Consider the following 19,575-nt stretch of genomic DNA (forward strand, 5'->3'; position numbering starts at 1 on the left):
TTTCTGTCCTTGAAAATGATTCTCTGTTCAGGAGACAATGTCCAAGATGGGAGTTTGTGACTGATTCTGTGTTTTATCGTCCGACACTAGATAGGGAAAACAGTTTGTTAATTGCAGGATACATCGTATTAATGTGCGTTGTAAGTAAACATTTATCATGTCCATTTAGTGAATACACATTCCCAAAGCTGGAGATTCAAATAAGAAGAGATGGTCAGAGAGTGATAGTGATGAAAGTAGAGTGATTGTCATTGTGATGACAATCACTGCAGCACAGCACACTGTGACACAACAAAATGTGTCTTCTGCTTTTAACCATCACCCTTGGTGACAAGTGGGCAGCCGTGACAGGCGCCTGGGGAGCAGTGTGTGGGACGGTATTTCGCTCAGTGGCTCTGGATTCGAACCTTCTGATTACAGCCGGCTAGGATGGATCACAAACAGGGACACCTATGACAGCACTTCTGTTTTATAATGATGTTAATGAGGAAGTAGAAATATGTTTTGGTTTTTGGTCTATCATGAAAGGAGAACATGTGCATCCGGATAATATTCACAGCACATCACATTTTCCAAATTCCACATTATCAACATTACATGTTACATTTTCAAAATTCCATGTTAAATAGATTGAATCATTTATTTTCCTCAGAGATTTACACACAACACTCCATATTGACAATGTGAAAAACGTTTTGGCAAATGTATTAAAAATAAAAAAAACTAAGAATGCACACATACATACACATGTCAGGTGTTTACATACACTCGTCCTGGGCATGAATGTCAAGGTCTGAGCTTGATTCTTGGAACTATGACTTTTCTGGAGTTGGATATACATTTTTAATTGTTAAAAAATTAAACCTGAATGGAAGTCACAGTGCCAAGAATGGAAAATTATACAAACTGCTAAAAGGTCTGGATTGCAGGCAGGCTAGATCAGCACCCAGACTCTCCTACTTCTAAGCAATGACTTATGGCAATATGCAATGACTTCCCTGAAAAATAGATTGTCTGGATAGGAGAATCTGTTGCTCAACTTTCTCCTATACCATCAGAAATGGAGGCTTATGCAGTGCTGGTAACTGGTCTAATTGAGACACGATTTCCCCCAAAAATACAGTAGCATGCACACATGAGGTCTTTTGCATGACAGCTTTAATTTACTAAGACACCGATTTCTGGATGTATTTCTGCATGCTTCTATGACCGAATCATGCAGTGTACACTTGATCAGGCCTATGTCTGTCAAGTCAAGTTCCATACACTAAAATTACATAATGGGAGTGAGAAAGAGACAGAGGGGGAGTATAAGTGTTTGAGAATGAGTAGTGCTTGGACAAATGGGAAGGTGTGAATGACTAGAGACCCAGGCTGTTCCGTGGGAGGATTACGCACGCATACCATTCATCACTATTGCAATGAGACAACCACCGTCACATTATTGGTAATAAAACAGTATTATTATGCAGCAGAAGGGAGAGAAATAAAGAGAGGACATAATCTGAGACATAGTGAATATGGCAGGGAAGCAGGGCACACGCTGAGCTTGTGGCATTAAGGTCTTTAAATTATTCAGAGACAGGGAAGCTGGGAACCCTAACAAGTTATATCTCAAGAGCTCTTCTTGACAGCTGAAATGCTTTTGCCTGAAACTAAAAGAGACATAGATACATGAGATTAAATGTTGAAGTGATACACTATGTTGTCATTACATGCAAATATGCAGAAACCCACCCCTCCAGGGCCGACCCCCGTCGGTACGCTGCCGGTACTCAGCCACCAAGGAAGGGTCCAGGATGAAGCAACTTGGGATCCGTAGCCGGCCCAGTGCACCAGATACTGTACCCCTCGACCCCTGTGACGAGAGTCAATGATTTGTTCTACCATATAGGTGGGTCCCCTGTCAACAATCCGTGGCGGATCCGGAGACGGTGGATGGAGGGATGAAGGATTGCCAGGCAGGGTGACAAAGTGGACCACCTTGGAGAAGCGATCCACTATGGTAAGGATGGTGGTCATTCCGTTGGCTTTGGGGCGACCGGTAATGAAATCCAAGGCAAGGTTGGTCCAGGGATGACGAGGAATTGGAAGAGGGCGCAGGGGACCAACAGTAGGAGTGTTGGGAGTCTTGGCCCGGGTAAAGACATCACAGGCGTCCACTTAGGCCTATACATCCCTTCGTAACAATGGCCACCAGAATGCCTGGTGAATGAACGAGATGGTGCGTTGGCGATCTCGATGGCCATAAAGGACAAAAGGAGTTACCCTAGTGAAGGACATCGGACCGGCAGGTGTTGGTAGGATGTTGGCTGTTCCAGTGTCTGATGTCTGGGCGGTCCGGACCTTAGTCTCCACGGACCACCAGAGAAGGTCTAGGATGCGGTTGGATGGAAGGATTGGTTCGGGATCAGATGAAGAGGAAGTCTGGAAAGTGCTGTCAGGACAGGGCGTAGGCTTTCTGATTCTGGGAACCAGGATGGTAGGACAGATGGAAATGGAACTGAAAAAGATGGCCCACCTCGCCTGACTGTCCAGACCAGAAAGGGGGTGTCTCAGCTTTGCAGCCAGTTTTGCCCCTCCACTTGACTGTTAACAGCTCACGGTCCCCCACCCCGAAAAGCTGCTGCATCAGAGTGAACTTCCGTGAGAAGAAGCAAGACGGGTGCAGTTTCTGATCTAGGCCGCATTGTGAGAGGACAGTGCCAGCACCTCTGACACGTCCACTTCCACAACAAAAAGAAGTGAAGGGTCCAGATGTTGGAGGACAGGGGCGGTGGTGAAGCGACAGCACAAGGACTTAAAGGCGTGGATGGCATCTGGTGTCATGTGAAAAGGGTGTGTTGAAGATTCGGTGAGAGCAGTGAGTGGGGCTGCAACTGTGCTGTAGATCATGGCACAATATGGCACTGTTTAATAATGACACAAAAATCCCATTTCAATTATATACTCTGTTTATGCAGTAAACAATGGAACCCATATAATGCCAGGACACCAATCCACATCACTTATCTAGAATAATGGTGCACAAACTATCAATGGAGTAGTAGGCATTGGCTCAGCCACAATCTGTTTTTGACCTACAAACCTGGGAGAATAATACCCTTGCAGCCTGTTAAATTCTCCTTTCATTATGTCTTTAGTTAAAAGTAACAATCAATTAAGATAATCAACTTCTTTATTAATTAACAGTTTGTTTTAGATCATGTCAAGCTTCAGTTGACGCTTTTGATGCTGATGATGCGTTTGAATAAATTCAAGATTTTGGGCAATTATCGCAACAGTCAATTGGGTTATAGGTGTGTTATTATTAATAATATCCTCAATGAATAGCCATGAGAGCTGTATGCCATGGTTGTTAGTGTTTGTTCATATTGTATATTGCAATATTCTGTATGGTGCAATGAATTGTGACATCAGAGTGAAATAATTTGACAAAAATACAAACTGCTAAAGTGGCTAAAATACTCGACAATGTTTGGACTTTAGTTTATTTTATTGTTCTGTTTCAAACCACATATTGAACAATCTCATGAAAGAGTCGTAAAAAAAATGCAAATGTAAAAAGCTCAACAATGACTTCACATTGGATTAACATCATAACCAGAAGCAACTAATAATAAAAAAGATTTTGGGCTTGTATTCCACAGCAGGCACTTTACAACCATTCAGGATATTAAACTGTGAGACATGGTTTTAAATGGTTTAAGAAGGCTTCTTGCCGCCAATGGCCACCAGAACACTCTTCTATTTCTGTAATTTCATATCTTAGCGTGTACATTTTTCATTTCAGGTCAAACTTAATCTCACAATGCATTGAACCTTTGCTGAAGATGCTTATGCTGCATTCTCGCAGACACACACCACATGTCTTCTTAACACTGACAGATTCATGTAATCAGCTTTTTTTTAAAGGGCATTTTAACAACAAAATACTGTCTGTGAATCAAATGCCTAATAAAGATGATCACAACTCAAAAGCCATAGCACTGCACAGGATGCACTTAATACAACAGAGTGAAGAAAGAAGTGCTATGGACACATGGGAAGGTGTTAGAAAATATTTATAAACTCCAAAAATCTTCGTACATGAAGTATATGACATGCCAATGCTGAAAAAGAAAAGCAAAATGGGTTTGAGAGCAACACAACAAGCAGGACAAAAAAGGTCAACTTTGCCTACTTCCTCAAAGGCTCTACCAACAAATATACACAAAGCTGAACCCCGTGCAGCAAACACATACTGGACACGTCTAAGTCACAATTAGTTGTCCATAACTCCCATTAACAAGCATCAAACCCATCAAAAATAGTGTTTGTCTAACAACAAATGCTTCTCTCAATACCTCGGGAAAACCTCACTGCTGGGGGTCAGACGTGTGTGCGCAGGGGTCCACAGGCTCCTTGGTGGCTCCGCCGAAGACATCAACATCTCGATCTGTCCAGGGAGACACATTGCCCAGCTTGGCTGACGCACTGCAGTCGGCCTTTCTAGCCACCTCCAACGGCGATAGAATGCGGTCCCAAAGGTTAAACTGAGACAGTTCCCCCACCAGAGCTTGGGATGCGTCAAACCGGCCTCCCAGGGAATCCTAGATTATTTAAGAATGTATGTTAGAAACTCTTTTATATATGTCATTTGTAGGGCTGCACGATTTGGGGAAAAAGACATATTGCGATTATTGAGATCAATATTGCGATATGCGATATGATAAAGGACACTTGCTTGTATATCAATGAAAAGTCGCATACTAATAGTGAAATGTTTCAGTTCAAAGTGAAACATACAAACTACTTATAACAACCTGAAATGCCCAGTGCTTTCAAAATACAATATTCTACTAAATTAAATAAATCTCAAAAAAACTCTTTTACATTACTGTCGAACGACAAACCCTGGTAAGGCTAAACAACTGTTTTGATTATATTTGGCCATTATACAATCCCGTATTATAGTTCTTACGTTTAACCAAAACGTTGTTTGGAGGCTGACTTGAACACAGGGATGCATAGCTTTGCTAGCTTAGCTAAGGTTAAGACTTATAAAACGGGATTTAATAATGGCCAAATATATTCAAAACAATTGTCCAGCCTTACCTATGAAATGTAATCCCCCGGGATCTTAACTTGAAAGCACGTTGTAAGTCGCTCTGGATAAGGGCGTCTGCCAAATGCCATAAATGTAAATGTAAATCTGGTTTGGAGCGTACAGCGGTTTGTATAGCCCCAAACAGCATTTTTATGCACTTCTCTCCATAGACATGTATATGCTTCACGCCACAGCAGAGCCTCTCACAATATGGCGGCGACGTTGACGTACAATGCAGCGCGTCATGCGCCATCTACCCATATGTCTCCGAATCGAAAGTCATGTGACCAAACACGTCACATCCGACGAGTGAGACTTCAGTCAGCTCGCAAACTTTGAGAGAATGGATCGGATATGTTGCTGATCCAATCCATGTACTAATCATTTAAATCGCAGCTTTTTGCGTTCGTGTAATCGCACAGAATGACATCGCGATTACGATTGCGATTAGATTTATCGTGCAGCACTAGTCATTTGTAAATCTGGACTCAACATCGGTTTTGGTCTAGTTTGTGTGTAGTGTGTCAGGAATTGACGCACCTGGACACATCACCTGTGCCCAATCCGGACAGCCATTAAAAGCCTGTGACTCCACCCCTCTGCAGGGACGGCATTTTCGTGAACTTGACCTGGTAACGGTGTATGTGTTCCCAGAATGTCCCACCTCTGTGCTTCCCTCCCCTGTCAACTTGCGTCGTGACATAGTGTCATGAAACATTCAGAGACTCTGTTCTCTTGTTGTTCTCTGAGCAGCGATACAATATTGTTCTCCACCTGTAGACTTCTGCTTGTAGAAGAACATCCATTATTTTACAGAGTTACACAGTTTATAGAACTAGTCTCTTAAACACTGTTAGGATTGGCTCCAGGTGATCGCTACAGCTGAAGCCAATTCTGACCACCTTTAAAAGGCTGTAACTCCGCCCATTCTGCAGCGACGACATTTTAGCGGACTCAATTGAGTGAACTCTGTCATGAACTTGACCTTCGTTCTTTACCTGGCAACCTTTTGAGTTCTGGCAACCGCCACACGGCTGCAGGCAAGTTTGTGTTTCCCCTTTATTCCCTGTTTTTGGCCACCCCGCCGTTGTTTATTTGTGTTCTTTTATTATTAATAATAAATCCTTGTTCCAAATATGTCCCTCCTCTGCGCTTCCTTCCCCCGTCAGCCCACTGGCGTGACAAACACGGTTTAATAATGTGCAACTCATTTAAAATAATAATGCACCCAGCCTCACCTCATTAAAACCTGCATCAATAGAGAAGAATATAATTATTTCCTGTGAAGACATGGGAGCCCAGTCTCTCTTACCTGTTCTTGTCCCAGAATAAGCACCCCTCCTGGTCGAATGGGATGCCAGGCTGCCAGGCCTTCTCCCTGACCCCTCAGTGTGCCCCCCTGGTATGCTTTCCATTTCCCATCCCGCAAAGTCCAGCTTACACAGATATGCTGCCAGATCCCCGGCGGAAGGGACAATGGCAGTTGCGCCACCTACGGAAGAAATTAAGAAACATTTGTTTACCCTTGTTTTACAGACTCGTGTCTTCCAGGAAAATGGTTGTCACCTTATCGTTGATGAGTAGCTCAACTGGTTTGTGGATACCCTGCAGCAGAACTAGCTCATTTGGTTGCTCCGACACTGCGTAGGAGAATGGGGTGCCAATTCCAGCCTCTGTGGGCTTTAACCACACACAGACGGTAAAGGCATACATTTCAGGGATCTCCCGTCTTATTGTTCCATACATGTAGTTGGTCCGGACTGGGAATGAGAGCCTGTAACCTTTTGGATAAGTGAAGTCTGTGAGGCCTATAAGAAGAAGAAAAAAAGAAGAATTCAAAATATGATTTTTATTAATTTGGGGCACCCAATTCCTCATAAAACAGCAGCTTTTCATAATGAACTTATTTTGAGAATAAAAATTTGATATTGATAGTAATATCACGGGGCAGTGATGGCGGGTAAGGAAGCGGCCCTGTAATCAGAAGGCTGCCAATTTGAATCCCGATACACCAAAGTACCACTGAGGTGCAAAGCACCCAACACACAGCTCCCCGGGCGCCTGTCATGGCTGCCCACTGCTCACCAAGGGTGATGGTTTAAAAGCAGAGGACACATTTCGTTGTGTGCACCATGTGCTGTGCTGCAGTGTTTCACAATGACAATCACTTTCACTTCACTTAATATTGTTATCAATACTAATTAGTCTAATTATATAATATATTTTTTGAACTGCACAATACATTACCATGTCACATAAAATCAAATCCCCTATCCTTACTCTGTTCCAGCTCAGAAATGCGGTTTTGCAGGGTATCAAGCCCCTCGTTTATTTCCTTGTGGTGGTTCTGGGCTTCCTTCCGCATGGCCTTCCTCTCTTTCTCCAACTGCTTCATTTTCTTCTCCAGCTGTCCTTCCAAATTCTCCACCTGCCAGCCATTGTTGCCATGTGAGCCGCTGGAGCCCATCATGAGAATGTCTGTGTGGTTCTCGGAGGCAGGTCCAATCTCAGCCTGGAGAACAGACAGCACAGAAAGCAACCAACAGCAATTAAAAGCACAACATTGCAGACTGATTGCAAATAACCAACAGATTCCATTATCGCTGCAGTGGGATGTAATTTAACACAGCCTTCATGTTCTAGTGCACAAATCTGGTTATTTCATTTTAAAAAGTTTAAGCCTCCAAGCCTTCAGCACCAACCTAGCCTTGAGTGAATAAATAAACATTACTTTTCATACCTTTTAGATTGTGAATCATTTTTGATTCAGTGTAAGTGTAAGATGGTACCTTTTTTACATACAATATGTTTTACAATATTTACATGTAACTGCAATAATAAATTAGAAACTGTTCATTCTTTTAACCTCTATTGTGCCATGCCTCTTTCTGCCAGGTAACATCAGGTTGAAGTGGTTTTTGTGTGTAGAGAGTTTTTTACTCTATTCTCCACAGTTTTACATAAGTAATATTCTAATGGTGTTGGATGCTGGATTCCTAAACATCATAACCCAATCAGCCATAATCATCATAAAATAAGAATGTCACTTTGCACATAACAATTATAGTATTTAGAAATTATTATTATTTTGTTTATGAATTTGTGAAAAAATTACCTAATTCTATGATATTACACTTTTGAGATGCATTATTACATTGCTAAAAAAGCCAGAATCCAGCCCAATTGTTGCTCGATGATCCCCTCTCTCTCTGTACTCTCACTCTCTGGTGATATATTCTCAAGGCCTCTTTCATCCTCCCCTTCATCTATTATTGATATGCTTCTCCCCAGTGGATGGTGGTGATGTGGGGAGGGAGACCAAAAGACCTCCAGGTCTGGAAGGTAATAGGGAAAGCAGAGGCCGCTAGGCCGAACATAAGATTTTATTGTTTGTTACACTAACACTATTGTGCTGTCTTGCTTGAAAGATGGATTCTTGCACTGAAAAAAGCGATGCTGAACATTTGTATATATGACATAAATTAACTCTGTGATATTAACAATAACAATTCTTGTTTGTATCTGTACATAATCATTTGAAATTGATATGCATTTGTTCAAACTACAATATATTGTATGATTTTTCATTTACAAGCGTTTTTAGGTTATCCCAGTCGAGCTTCGCAAGTTCACTCAACAAACAATAAGCTTGTTTATTTAATTTCATATTTTACGTTGTTCCGTAATTGCGCCACCTGATGCATTCTGGGTCTTGCATGGGAAACACGAGTGCCACATTCCCATAGGCTGGACGTGTGCTTGAGTTCACGGATGTTTAAGGTAAGAATAGCATCTTACCTTAAACACGGATGTTTAAGGTAAGGTAAGCGTCTATGTAAGATAGTGATGTCTTTTTCAGCTTTAATAATGTTATATGTAGTTTTTTTCATGCTCTGGCCACCAGAACTTGAGTCGCTAGTTGTCATGGATTTTGGATGTTTTATTATAGCGTGGTTTTGGTTAATTGCCATGGTCAGTAACTATGACATTTTTTTTTCTGCTGTCTCTAAACTGGATGAAGATATTCTACCAGGTGACTTTATAACTACGGATTAAGGTTTGTATACAAACACTTGGTTAGTTGTAGTATTGAATGTGAGGCAAAAATTAGTTTGTTTACTCTTGGGCCTGACAAAAATTTGCGCAAATATATATATATATCCCCATTCACCCATATATAACAACTCATACATTTGTGTTGCATTCTACTGAACAGAAATGTGTGTATTTTTGTCCAATCCATGAACATATTTAATGGGGATAAAATATAAAAACTAATATAACATATGTTAATGTTTGTCAGACCTGCTCAAATAGTAACCATTGAATGATTGGTCAATGGCCATTTTGGGGGCGGGGCCAGTGAAAGGTCAATCTTATGCCCAAATTAAGATGTAAAGCAAAAATTTGTTCACTCCATCATATGTGAGCACAAATAAGCTCAATGCTTAGCTCATGAAGCTCTGAGAATAAAGGGAAAACTTATCTGATTAACACTGGTGGGGAAATGAACAATATATTTACCAGATGAGTTTTTTAGACTGAATGCTATTTTCACCTAATTACCTGTGGATAATTTTCAGTATTCTTACATCACTTATCAAGTAAATGTTGCTTTCAGAACAGTCAAGATACCATGTTTCTGTGTCTCATTCTGTTTCTCTTGTCCATGTTTGTCTGTAATTTTTTTGTGTGTGTTTCTCATGTTTCTACATCATGTTTCTACATCTCAATGTTTCTCTCCTGGTCTCTCAGATAGAGGAGGAATTCCGCAGGATCACACTGAAGGTATGGAAGGTATGGAAGATATGGTAAATGGTCTGTACGTATATATCGCTTTTCTACCTACAGTACTCAAAGCGCTTTACACTGCTTCTCATTCACTCATTCACACACACAACACACACACACTCACACACATCGATCCCACGATTGGCAGGCGACTGCTCTACTTCCTGAATATATAACTGATTCAAAGACCTGTCAATGAGATACAAGTGTGTGCAAAAAAGCTGGTTGATGAAAATTTGACCAGATTTTCTAGTAGATTTTAAATGACATGCCTATGTCAAAATTAATGGGATTTGATTTATTTCATTATATCAACATTCCCTACACAAAAAGGAAAAATGTACAATCAAGGATAAAAAAAGAACACTATATCTAGGACTAACACCTATTTCCATTGTGGTGTTCATAAGATTTTATTGTCTTAATTAAAAATGACAGTGAAACATGTAAAATCATCACAGATGCCTGGAGGCTACTTCTACTCTATGTAAAAGAACATCCTTGGGTTTTCTGAGAACTGCTACTGACAGTTGGATTTGATTACTTTATGACATTTAGATTAGATTCTATTGACGTATGATTTTGCTTTGTTATGGTTAAATGCTGTAGTGAGTTAACAAAAAAGTAATATCTGATGTATAACCATTTGTAGAATTGTAAATGACAGACCCAAATATGTGATATTTTTATATATACAATAATACATTTTATTCCCTGTTGTTCCACACCCTGTTGGGGTGGTAGTAGCCTAGCGGGTAACACACTCACCTATGAACCAGAAGACCCAGGTTCAAATCCCGCTTACTACTATCGTGTCCCTGATCAAGACACTTAATCCTAAATTGCTCCAGGGGGACTGTCTCCTGTAACTATTGACTGTAAGTCGCTCTGGGTAAGGGCGTCTGATAAATGCCATAAATGTAAATGTAAATGTTGTATTTCACAGGTTTTCGATGACAGCGATGCTGCAGCTGTCCATGAAGCCATTACTACAAGCTAGCTGGAATAGCCATCGAAGGAGCAGAAATCCTTTTTGGTATCCCAGATGTGGCTCCTGCTTGCACCTATCTGATGGGCCTTCTCTATGCCTTGGACCTAAGGTACCCTAATAAACTGAAATATACATTTGAGGTCTTTCAGAAGATCTTTCTGGAGCTGGAGGATGCAAACAAAAAAATGTCTTCCAAAGTCCACGATCTCAAGGTCTGTTTGCATGCTTAAAAGCCATACAGATGATGTTGAAGGTGTAGATTTTGACTGAACTCACTCATACCAAGTTGTGCTAATAGGTTTACACTGCATATTCTGAGGTTCCCCTAATGTTCTCAGTTTACACTTTTCATTTTCGTATCTCTAATATGCAGAAAAATATTAAATTTAATTTTAAAAGAGTATACTGGCACATGCCTTATTTTGTTATGTATTGTTAATAAAAATTTTGAGAGATGCTGGATTTTGCTTAGATTTTTGCCTCATCAATGTACAGTATCTGTAACCGTGAATATGAACGTTACTGTTAGGGTGTTCTGACCTCTAAGAAAAACTGACAGTTTTATTCTAATAGCATGTATTGTACTGACAGCAATTATCCATTCAGTCTGTGTTCATAGCTCTGTGGAATAGATTTTTTTCTTTTATTGTCAAAACTTTTATTATTTTGTTTCAGCTAACTGACAAGTTTTGTTTTGGGTTTAGATGCATAAATAAACCTGAGATTGACTCTTGTGGGTCTCGTTAATAGTATGTTTGATAAATCAATTTGTAAGAAAATGGTGAAAATCTATCACTGGTTTGCCAAAGCCAAAGGTGCAACCCAGTATCTCTTGTTTGGTGTTAACAGTCCACAATTTAAAACTTTCACATTAGATAATTTGATTTTTATTCTTCAAAATAGGACTCAGAGAAAATTATACAAATTGTTGATAGCAACTAATTCATTAATCAACTAATAGTTGCAGCTCTTGGTTATTTATCATTATGGTCAAGTCTTGGCTCCATGCACATTGATTTGTGATGGAGAATGTCACAGATAGAGGACATATTCTTTTTGAGTAGACCAAACATGATTTGAGTTGTTGTTTCTGATCTACTTTATTATGTAGATAAAGTAAAGCTAGTCTTTGTGTAGACTACTTGATTTTTTGTATGTAAGAAATCCAACTTAATTTTACAAGTAGAGAAAACTTGGCTTTATTAAATATATGTTACTCATAAAATTAAGTTAAGTGATTTGATCAACTAAGTTGGCTTTACTTGAAAAATAACATTGATTTTACTTTCTAAATTCAAGTTGGATTTACTTTAAAACCATAGTTCTTATACACAATAAATTAAGTATCTTATACAAAGATTAGTCTTACTTTATTTACACAATAATCTGATGCAAAAAGTTGCCTTACCTTTTTTAAGTAGATTAAGGTCAATATTTTTATCAGTGTTTGTATATGTTAACATACTTGGCCAATAAACGTGATCCTGAAATCAAATGTTAATTAAAACCACATTGAGTGTATATTGCAAAGAAATATTCTTGACAGCATTTTACCTCCAGCTTCTCAATGCGGTCCTTCAGCTGGAGGATGGCCGTCTCCAGCTCCTCCACCGCCCGGGCGGTCTGCAGCTGCGCCGCGGCCGACGAGCTCACGTCGTCCCCGGCCATGAGGCGGCGGCTGCCGCCGGTCCAGGCTCCCACGCTCCGCTCGGCGAGGCTGCTCTCCTCCAGGCCGCTCTCGCACTCGGCCAGCTTGCTAGTCAGCTCCCCGATGGTCCTCTGGTCCATGACGATCTGGTTGTTCTGTCGCATGACCGCCTGCCGCAGCTCATCGGCGGTGATTCGCAGGTAGTTCCAGTCGTCGTCCGAGTAGGGGCCATCCGCTTGCGGATCAAGGCTTCGGGCTTTACAGTCTCCGATCGGGATCGGGGTGCAGATGAGCCGACTGAAGGTGAATTGTTTCCTGCCTGCACCCGTCACTTCCCCGGGGTTCAGCTCGTTGAATGCGGGCACCTCCAGGTCAGGGACCCCCAGACCGCCTTCGTACGATCCGGAGCCGTGAAGGGCTCCCAGCGGGCCGGCGTGAGCCACAGCGCCGGTGGAGAGAGGCTGGAGGAGGGACTCCGATAGGGACAGGTTGTCGGCCGGCCCGTGGGGCGCGGTTCTCCCCGACCGCGGCGAGACGCTGGCGATGATGCAGATAACCGCGCCGAGAAAGGCCAGAAGCCCCGCGGCGACCAAGACGACGACAAACTTCATCTTTTCACCAAAAAGGCTCAGCGTGTGCTTCGTGCCTACCGTTTTCTGTTCATCAAATAATGATGTTAAGCAAATAATAATATTAATAATAATAATAATAAATTAAACCAACGGACGCTGCTGGTGATGCTGCTGCTGCCTGAGAGCCGGGATCTTCACGCTTTACGCTGATCGACGCGGTTGCCAGATCTTTGAAAAAAACAAGGGGACAAGCAAAAAAACGACCTGTCTTTCCACATCAATTCTTTAAAAATATCGCGTGTGCAGTCACGTCTTGCCTTAATCATTTATGAACTCTTAAAGAAATGTCTAAATCAGGCGAGCTTTGTCTCGGTGTTCTACGTAGTTCCATATCTCTCACGAATCACCGGTCTGACTCTTTTTATTGATCAGAATATGATATGCTGCAAGGCTCAAGTAACAGAAAACCTAAAGCACAACCTCCTTAAATGTTAAAACAGAAGAAGCAAGTGTGGTTTAGATGACATGACATGGCAACACCGTTGATGAGCGTCCACTGCAGGCTTGGAGCATTTCTGACGCTCAAAACGCCAGTTATATATATCCAATTTGGTGGTATTGAAACACAAATGCTATCCTACGACAGGCAACCCGTGTTCCGCCATCAGAAGCAGTCTCCAGCAAATGCATGTATAATTTTGTTATTAATGGTCATGATGACGCGTTTTATGCGGAAGTTGTGAGAGCGGGGAGAGATTAATGGGTCCGCAATGGGGATAACCGTTCAAGCTTGAATTAATGTGTGTAACGACAGTTTAATATGAATTACTCCATGGTGCATTTTTGTTTCTGCACATGCAGTGCATCCGGAAAGTATGGAAGCCCGGTTCCGCCACATTAAAAAACACCATTATGGCATTATTTCTGGCCATTCCCACTTTATTTCTCAATTCTGACTTTTTCTTCTCACAATTCCGAATTGTTCTTTTCTTTTATCTCTGTCAGTTACCTTGGCTTATATCTTCTGTATTAAGCCTGAAGCATAAGCACTATGGACCAGATAACATTTTAGCTGTGGAATTTCTGTCCTTGTCGAGGCATACTCATGGCATCAGCAACAGGACTCTGGAAAGGATGTTACACATTGATCATTTTTCCAGGGGGGAAAAAACATACCAGTAAAACTGAAGTTGCATGCTCCATCCAAGGACAGCTTTCATAGGCATAGGCTGAAGCATCAAAATGTTTGCTCCATGGGATAAATGTAGAGGGGAGACGCTGAGACAAATTTAGTGTCTAATTGATTTCCGATCTCGCCATCGGCTTCAGAGACATTGATGGTTATTCCCGTAAAATTATATGGTTGGAAGCATTCAGAACAAATAATGACCCAGAGTTCATCACTGGATATAACATGGGTGCAGTTCATTCAGGAGGTTGCCCTGAATGAGTTTGCTTGGAAAATGTCACAGAAAATGTGTATGTTGCTGTGCTTATCTAATGGTGAGAGAGAAGCACATGGAAGAGCTGTGGCAGCTTAATTTGATTAACTGAACACATTAACTGCCCACAACTCTCTGTACATTGTTATCATCCATGACTGTGTTCAGAGACTCAATCCACATGGGATCAATATCACCATCCAGCACAATCCACTTAGGCCCAGCATGTCCGATGTGAGACAGTTCACGCATGATGTTCAAGAAGAAACCTGCCACAACCGAACATAGACCGAACACAGACCACAGGGTAGAAGTCAGACAACATTTTCCTTACCTGTTTATGCCATGTTTTAGAAAAACGATATGGCGGAAAAGAAGACATTCAATTAACAGCAAAGTTATCATACACATTTTGAAGGAGTTATCACAAGGCATGCACACCATCTTTCCACTTGTGTGTGGCCAGGTTTATGATGCCGAGCAGCTCTTTTGGTGACAGCTTTGGGGTTCAGGTCAGCCAACACTGGTTGGTGCTTCATGTTTTGGTAGGTCTTATTCTGAGACTTTAGCACCTGTGACTTCCCAGTTGTTCCCAGAACAAACATTGAGTGGCGGATGACCAGCTGAACCACCTGAAAGAAAGATAGAGACAGAGAGAGAATTAAGGAAATTGGAAAACATATCTAATGAACAATATACTGTCTCTTTATTTCACAGGTATAGTTTTCACTAACAGACTCATTGATTGCAGAGTCAGTATAATTTGAATAAGCTTGTAAACACATTTAAGATGATGACCACTGAAAGAGTTCAAGGTGACAATGTGTTCAATGTGTTAAATTGTCCAGCAGATACTCAAATCTTAAACCGATCAAGCATATCTGAGACATGCTAGGAAAACAAGTCCCATCAATTAAGCCCATGGAGACAAATTACAGGACTTGATGGACCTCAGGACTTTAGGGGACCTACATTCCTGCCCATTCTCTGCCCTTTCACCCCTTATCTATCTCAACTGAAAAAATGGTCACCATGACTGGCTGATCTGCTTCTACCTTTATGGTGGCAGAAACCACAGGATACCTCCATATATCTTATAGAATGAATAGATGTGCCATATCTTTTTTGGCAGCTTGAAACAGCATTGGTCATACAAAATACTATGCAGGTGGCTTATATTAGAGACTATTGGTGTAGATGTTAGAAAAACAACCAAAACAATCAACACTGCGAACAATCAAAACTGTAATGTCAATTCAAATTAATTAACATTTACAGCATTTACCAGACCTCCTTATCCTTATCCCAATTCGTAGATTCTGGTTCAATTAGGGTTAAGTTTCTTGTTCAGGGACACAATGGTAGTAAGTGGGATTCGAACCTGAGTCTTCTGGTTTATAGGCAAGTATGGTTTCCACCAGGCTACTACCACCTCAATTTACATATTGAAACTTAATTTTTTGTGCTGCCATCAGTTCTAAAACCTTCAAAACAAAGTTATCTTCAGCCTGTAGTTTGAGGTCCAGCACGCACTGCTTAACAACATTCTCAAACTCCATGTCCAGCTTGTCTTTGAGTGCTTTGAATGCGTGGTTCTCCTTAAGATGTCTGGGAAGATATCCCCTCCCGGAGTCCCGTCAATAGACCATGAACATTAATTCCAAGTCCTAAACAAGACAGTCACCTCATTATTAGACACTGAGAACCAGGAGCTTATCACCCCTTTCCCCTCCCCCACTTGCACAGTCTTTCAGAGGTGGTGACAATTAACGTGCTTCCCTGCATTTTCCTGCAGACTCCTCCGCAACCTTGACTCCCCTGGACGTCACATGTACTGGTTACCACACCTCTTAATGAGGATTGTTGGGAGGTGCTAGGCATCTCCTCCATAGGAAGGATCAAACTCAAAGGGCATTCTGCTGTAATCTCTGGGGCTGGACAACATACTCTTTAGAGTGATGCCTGTACCACCAGTCACTCACCTTCCAGTTCCTCTCCTCAGTCAGGCTGGTCCCCTGGACTTACTCTAGGAGGAATCACATGATTAGGTGGGCCCACCCTAAGCAGGGTCCGATCAACAGTCTTTACTGGACCCAATAGAGCGATCAAGTAAACCCCTCTCCTGCTGAGGGAGCTCTGCCCACCCTATACTTGGTGGACCCCCAGGTATCCTCTATTTTTGCCTGCCCTCGAAATGCTTTATTTTGTAGGTACACCAGATCACCTTCTTGAAGATCTGCTCCCACTGGATCACAGCGTTCCTTCCAGGTACAAGCAGCTGCCATGGCCCCTTCTGCAGCCGCTGCCGATGTTCCTGCACCATTCCCTCTATGTGCCCCTCTACTGGTACTGGTACTCTCCCCAAAAGGAAATCAACAGCAAGTCGTGGTTCTTGGCCATATGAGAGTCACTTGTGGTAAATAAACTGGCCAATCAAACTTCTTGGACGTAGGTAAAGTCTGAAGTAAGCTGTGTAAAGTTCAATTAAAACATTCACACTGTCCAATACCTTGAGGATTGTTACGTCCCTGGACGTATGCTCCCACATGTTCTGTGTTTCTGGCTGTGTTTTTGCGTCCTGTCTCTTTTAGGTTGACTTCATGGGAGGAGTTGAGGCCTACCAGCTCCATCTGCCATTGATCACCTCCACCTATTTAAAGATACTTCGGATGGTGTTCGGGAGTTCCCCAGGGTCTGCTAGGCCCTTACTCTTTCGGGAGGTCCCCAAAGTCCACGGAGATCTACAAGGAACTCTGTTGGGGATCTCATTTGTGTTTCTTGTTGCTTTGTGTGATAGACCCTTTGTTCTTGCCTGTGTTAGCCTGTTAGCTGTTAGCCTGTTATGTGCCCTTTTTGTTAACTTGTGTGTTTGAGTTATCTCTGCTGGACCATCCCTTCCTTTAGTCTGTTTTAATGTTGGTTAGCTGTGTTGAGTCCACTGTTTTATTGTACCTCTTAGCTCACTGTGAATAAAAGCACTGTTTGTATGCATTGTTTGCTGGTGAGTGTGTAACAGTGGACCTCCTCCTCTCCACACCCTTGTTGTGTTTCTGAGACCCCTAGACTTAGGAATGTGACAGGACTATATGGAGTGGTGTAAGTCTTCTGGATGCTATACAAGCTGCTGGATCAAAGCACTTTCCAAATTCCGGCCCTGGTCAGAAAGAATCCGAGCCAGTACCCCAAACCTGTAGAAACACTCTTTTACCAACACATTCGCCACCATGCAGGCCCTCTGGTTTCGGGTTGGCACTGCCTGTGTAAATTTTGAAAACACGTCGATCTTCACTAGCACATTTTCAAGGCCATTTTGAGAATGCTCTAACAGCGTAAATTCCGTAGCGAGAATTTGGTTTGGTCTAACACTCAGAAGGCGGCCCATTGCAACCCTTACGGGAAGTTGTACAGGCTTGGCCAACACAACGTTTGCACTCTTGACACCACTTCTTCACATCTGCATACAAACCGACTCCAACTCTGTGGTCCTCTCAACTCCCTGACATCCTTGGCCCTGATTGAGTTGTTGGAGAGCATCCTTTCTCAAAGAGCTAGTGAGGAGAATCTGTAACACCTCCCCACCGCAATCTGACCAGAAGACTCTCTTTAACACAATGCACCCCCACTGACTCAACAAACCCAACAGCATCTGTGAAAGAGATCGAATGGTGGCTCTTGTCGAATGGTGGCTCTCCTCTGCTGCCAGAATACCCAGAAGGGCCCAATCACAGGATCCTCATTCTTTAATGAAACGAGCTGGTCATTAAAGCAAGAGGGAAAAATGAATATGGTGGATAGAGTTGCATCTAGTGTCAGCATCCTCTCTGCCTCCCACAAGCACCCAGGTAGCGGGGTTCCAAAGGGGACTATCTGAGTAGGCTGGTTCTGCTGGGCTGCTTCTGAGTTGTGGCTCACCAACCTAGAGGGGGTTAGTTTTCTGACCTCCCCCGCTGATCACCCTGCTCTTGCATGGATTGGGACCATGCCGAATGAGATACCGTTATATCAGAGAGACGGTTAAGCTTTTCTTGTTGACTTTTCATCACCGTCCCTCTACCATCAGGAGGGTTGAACATCTAACAACATGGCCTCAGGTTTACCCCGCACCATCTGCTTCAGGACCTGACGAAAATCTGGATCAATCACATGTTCCACAAACTGGTCCCAGCGTTAGACATTGCATGGGCAGTGTTCTTCACTACATTCTCCATTAATTGGAACAACGCAGGAGAACCCTTACCCTATAACGAATTTTGTTCTTAGCTTCCCCCTCCAAATGATCAACATAAAGTAAGCCTCGTCCAGGGGGGGTAAAATATCGCAAACGCACTTCTTGCTATAAGACGTCTTGCCTATAATTTCCACAAAAGCATGTGAAATTGATTGTCAGTCAGTGTAGCTTCCTAGGTGGAAGTGTGATTGACTTGGAATTTCCTCATATTTGTGGAATGTTTCCTTTGCTTCACCAGACTCCATACCAAATTCCATTCCTCTGGCATTATCCTAGTCTTGTGGTTAATTTATAGAATTTTTGGCACTGTGATGGTGGTTTGGTTGGTTTGTGGTTTGATCTTTGTGGTTTGTTCTTTGCTATGAACAAAAAATGCTTTAAAGGTATTCCAGTGTTTTGGTTGATCACATTTTATCCTGGACGCAAAAGCTCTTCACAGAGAAGTTTGATGATCACCAATAGTTCATAGTAGAATGAAGAAATTAATGGTTTTTAATAAACATATCTGATCATACAGTGACAAAAACACAACTCACTGAACTCTTCACGTTTTACTGTGAAATGAAACAGGCACCATGTGATATGGTTTCTATGTTTGATACTCACTATGTGAGAAGCCAGATTGCTCCGGTGAAGTGGTCCCTCGGCCCTGGTGATTAAAGAAGCCAGCACAGTGTACATGTCGCTTTCTCTGTGGCAGAGGAATCATTTGTGTACCTGTCATCCTTGCATTATGAAAATTGAAATTTTGACATCAAAATTTTGACAAGTCAAATCAAGGTGTGTAGGCTGAACCTCATGCAAGAAGAAATAA

The 19,575-nt window shown here is 42.1% G+C and overlaps 1 protein-coding gene across 2 annotated transcripts; it reads right to left on the bottom strand.

Annotated features, from left to right (window-relative positions):
- Positions 1 to 3,477: 3,477 nt before the first annotated feature.
- nptxrb (neuronal pentraxin receptor b) lies at positions 3,478 to 13,541 on the bottom strand. 2 transcript variants are annotated; one of them, XM_028974858.1, is made up of 6 exons: positions 12,426 to 13,541; positions 7,370 to 7,601; positions 6,656 to 6,897; positions 6,402 to 6,581; positions 4,347 to 4,592; positions 3,478 to 4,112 (listed from the first exon to the last, which is right to left on the bottom strand). In XM_028974858.1, exons 1-5 carry the CDS (start codon positions 13,128 to 13,130, stop codon positions 4,359 to 4,361), a joined length of 1,593 nt encoding a protein of 530 aa, XP_028830691.1. In that variant the 5' UTR covers positions 13,131 to 13,541; the 3' UTR covers positions 3,478 to 4,112; positions 4,347 to 4,358. The 2 variants fall into 2 exon arrangements, with proteins under 2 accessions (XP_028830691.1, XP_028830690.1); XM_028974857.1 differs by having other exon boundaries at positions 3,478 to 4,592.
- Positions 13,542 to 19,575: the final 6,034 nt, after the last annotated feature.

The sequence above is a fragment of the Denticeps clupeoides genome, chromosome 3 (genome assembly GCF_900700375.1).
Source record: "Denticeps clupeoides chromosome 3, fDenClu1.1, whole genome shotgun sequence".
Classification (NCBI taxonomy): domain Eukaryota; kingdom Metazoa; phylum Chordata; class Actinopteri; order Clupeiformes; family Denticipitidae; genus Denticeps; species Denticeps clupeoides.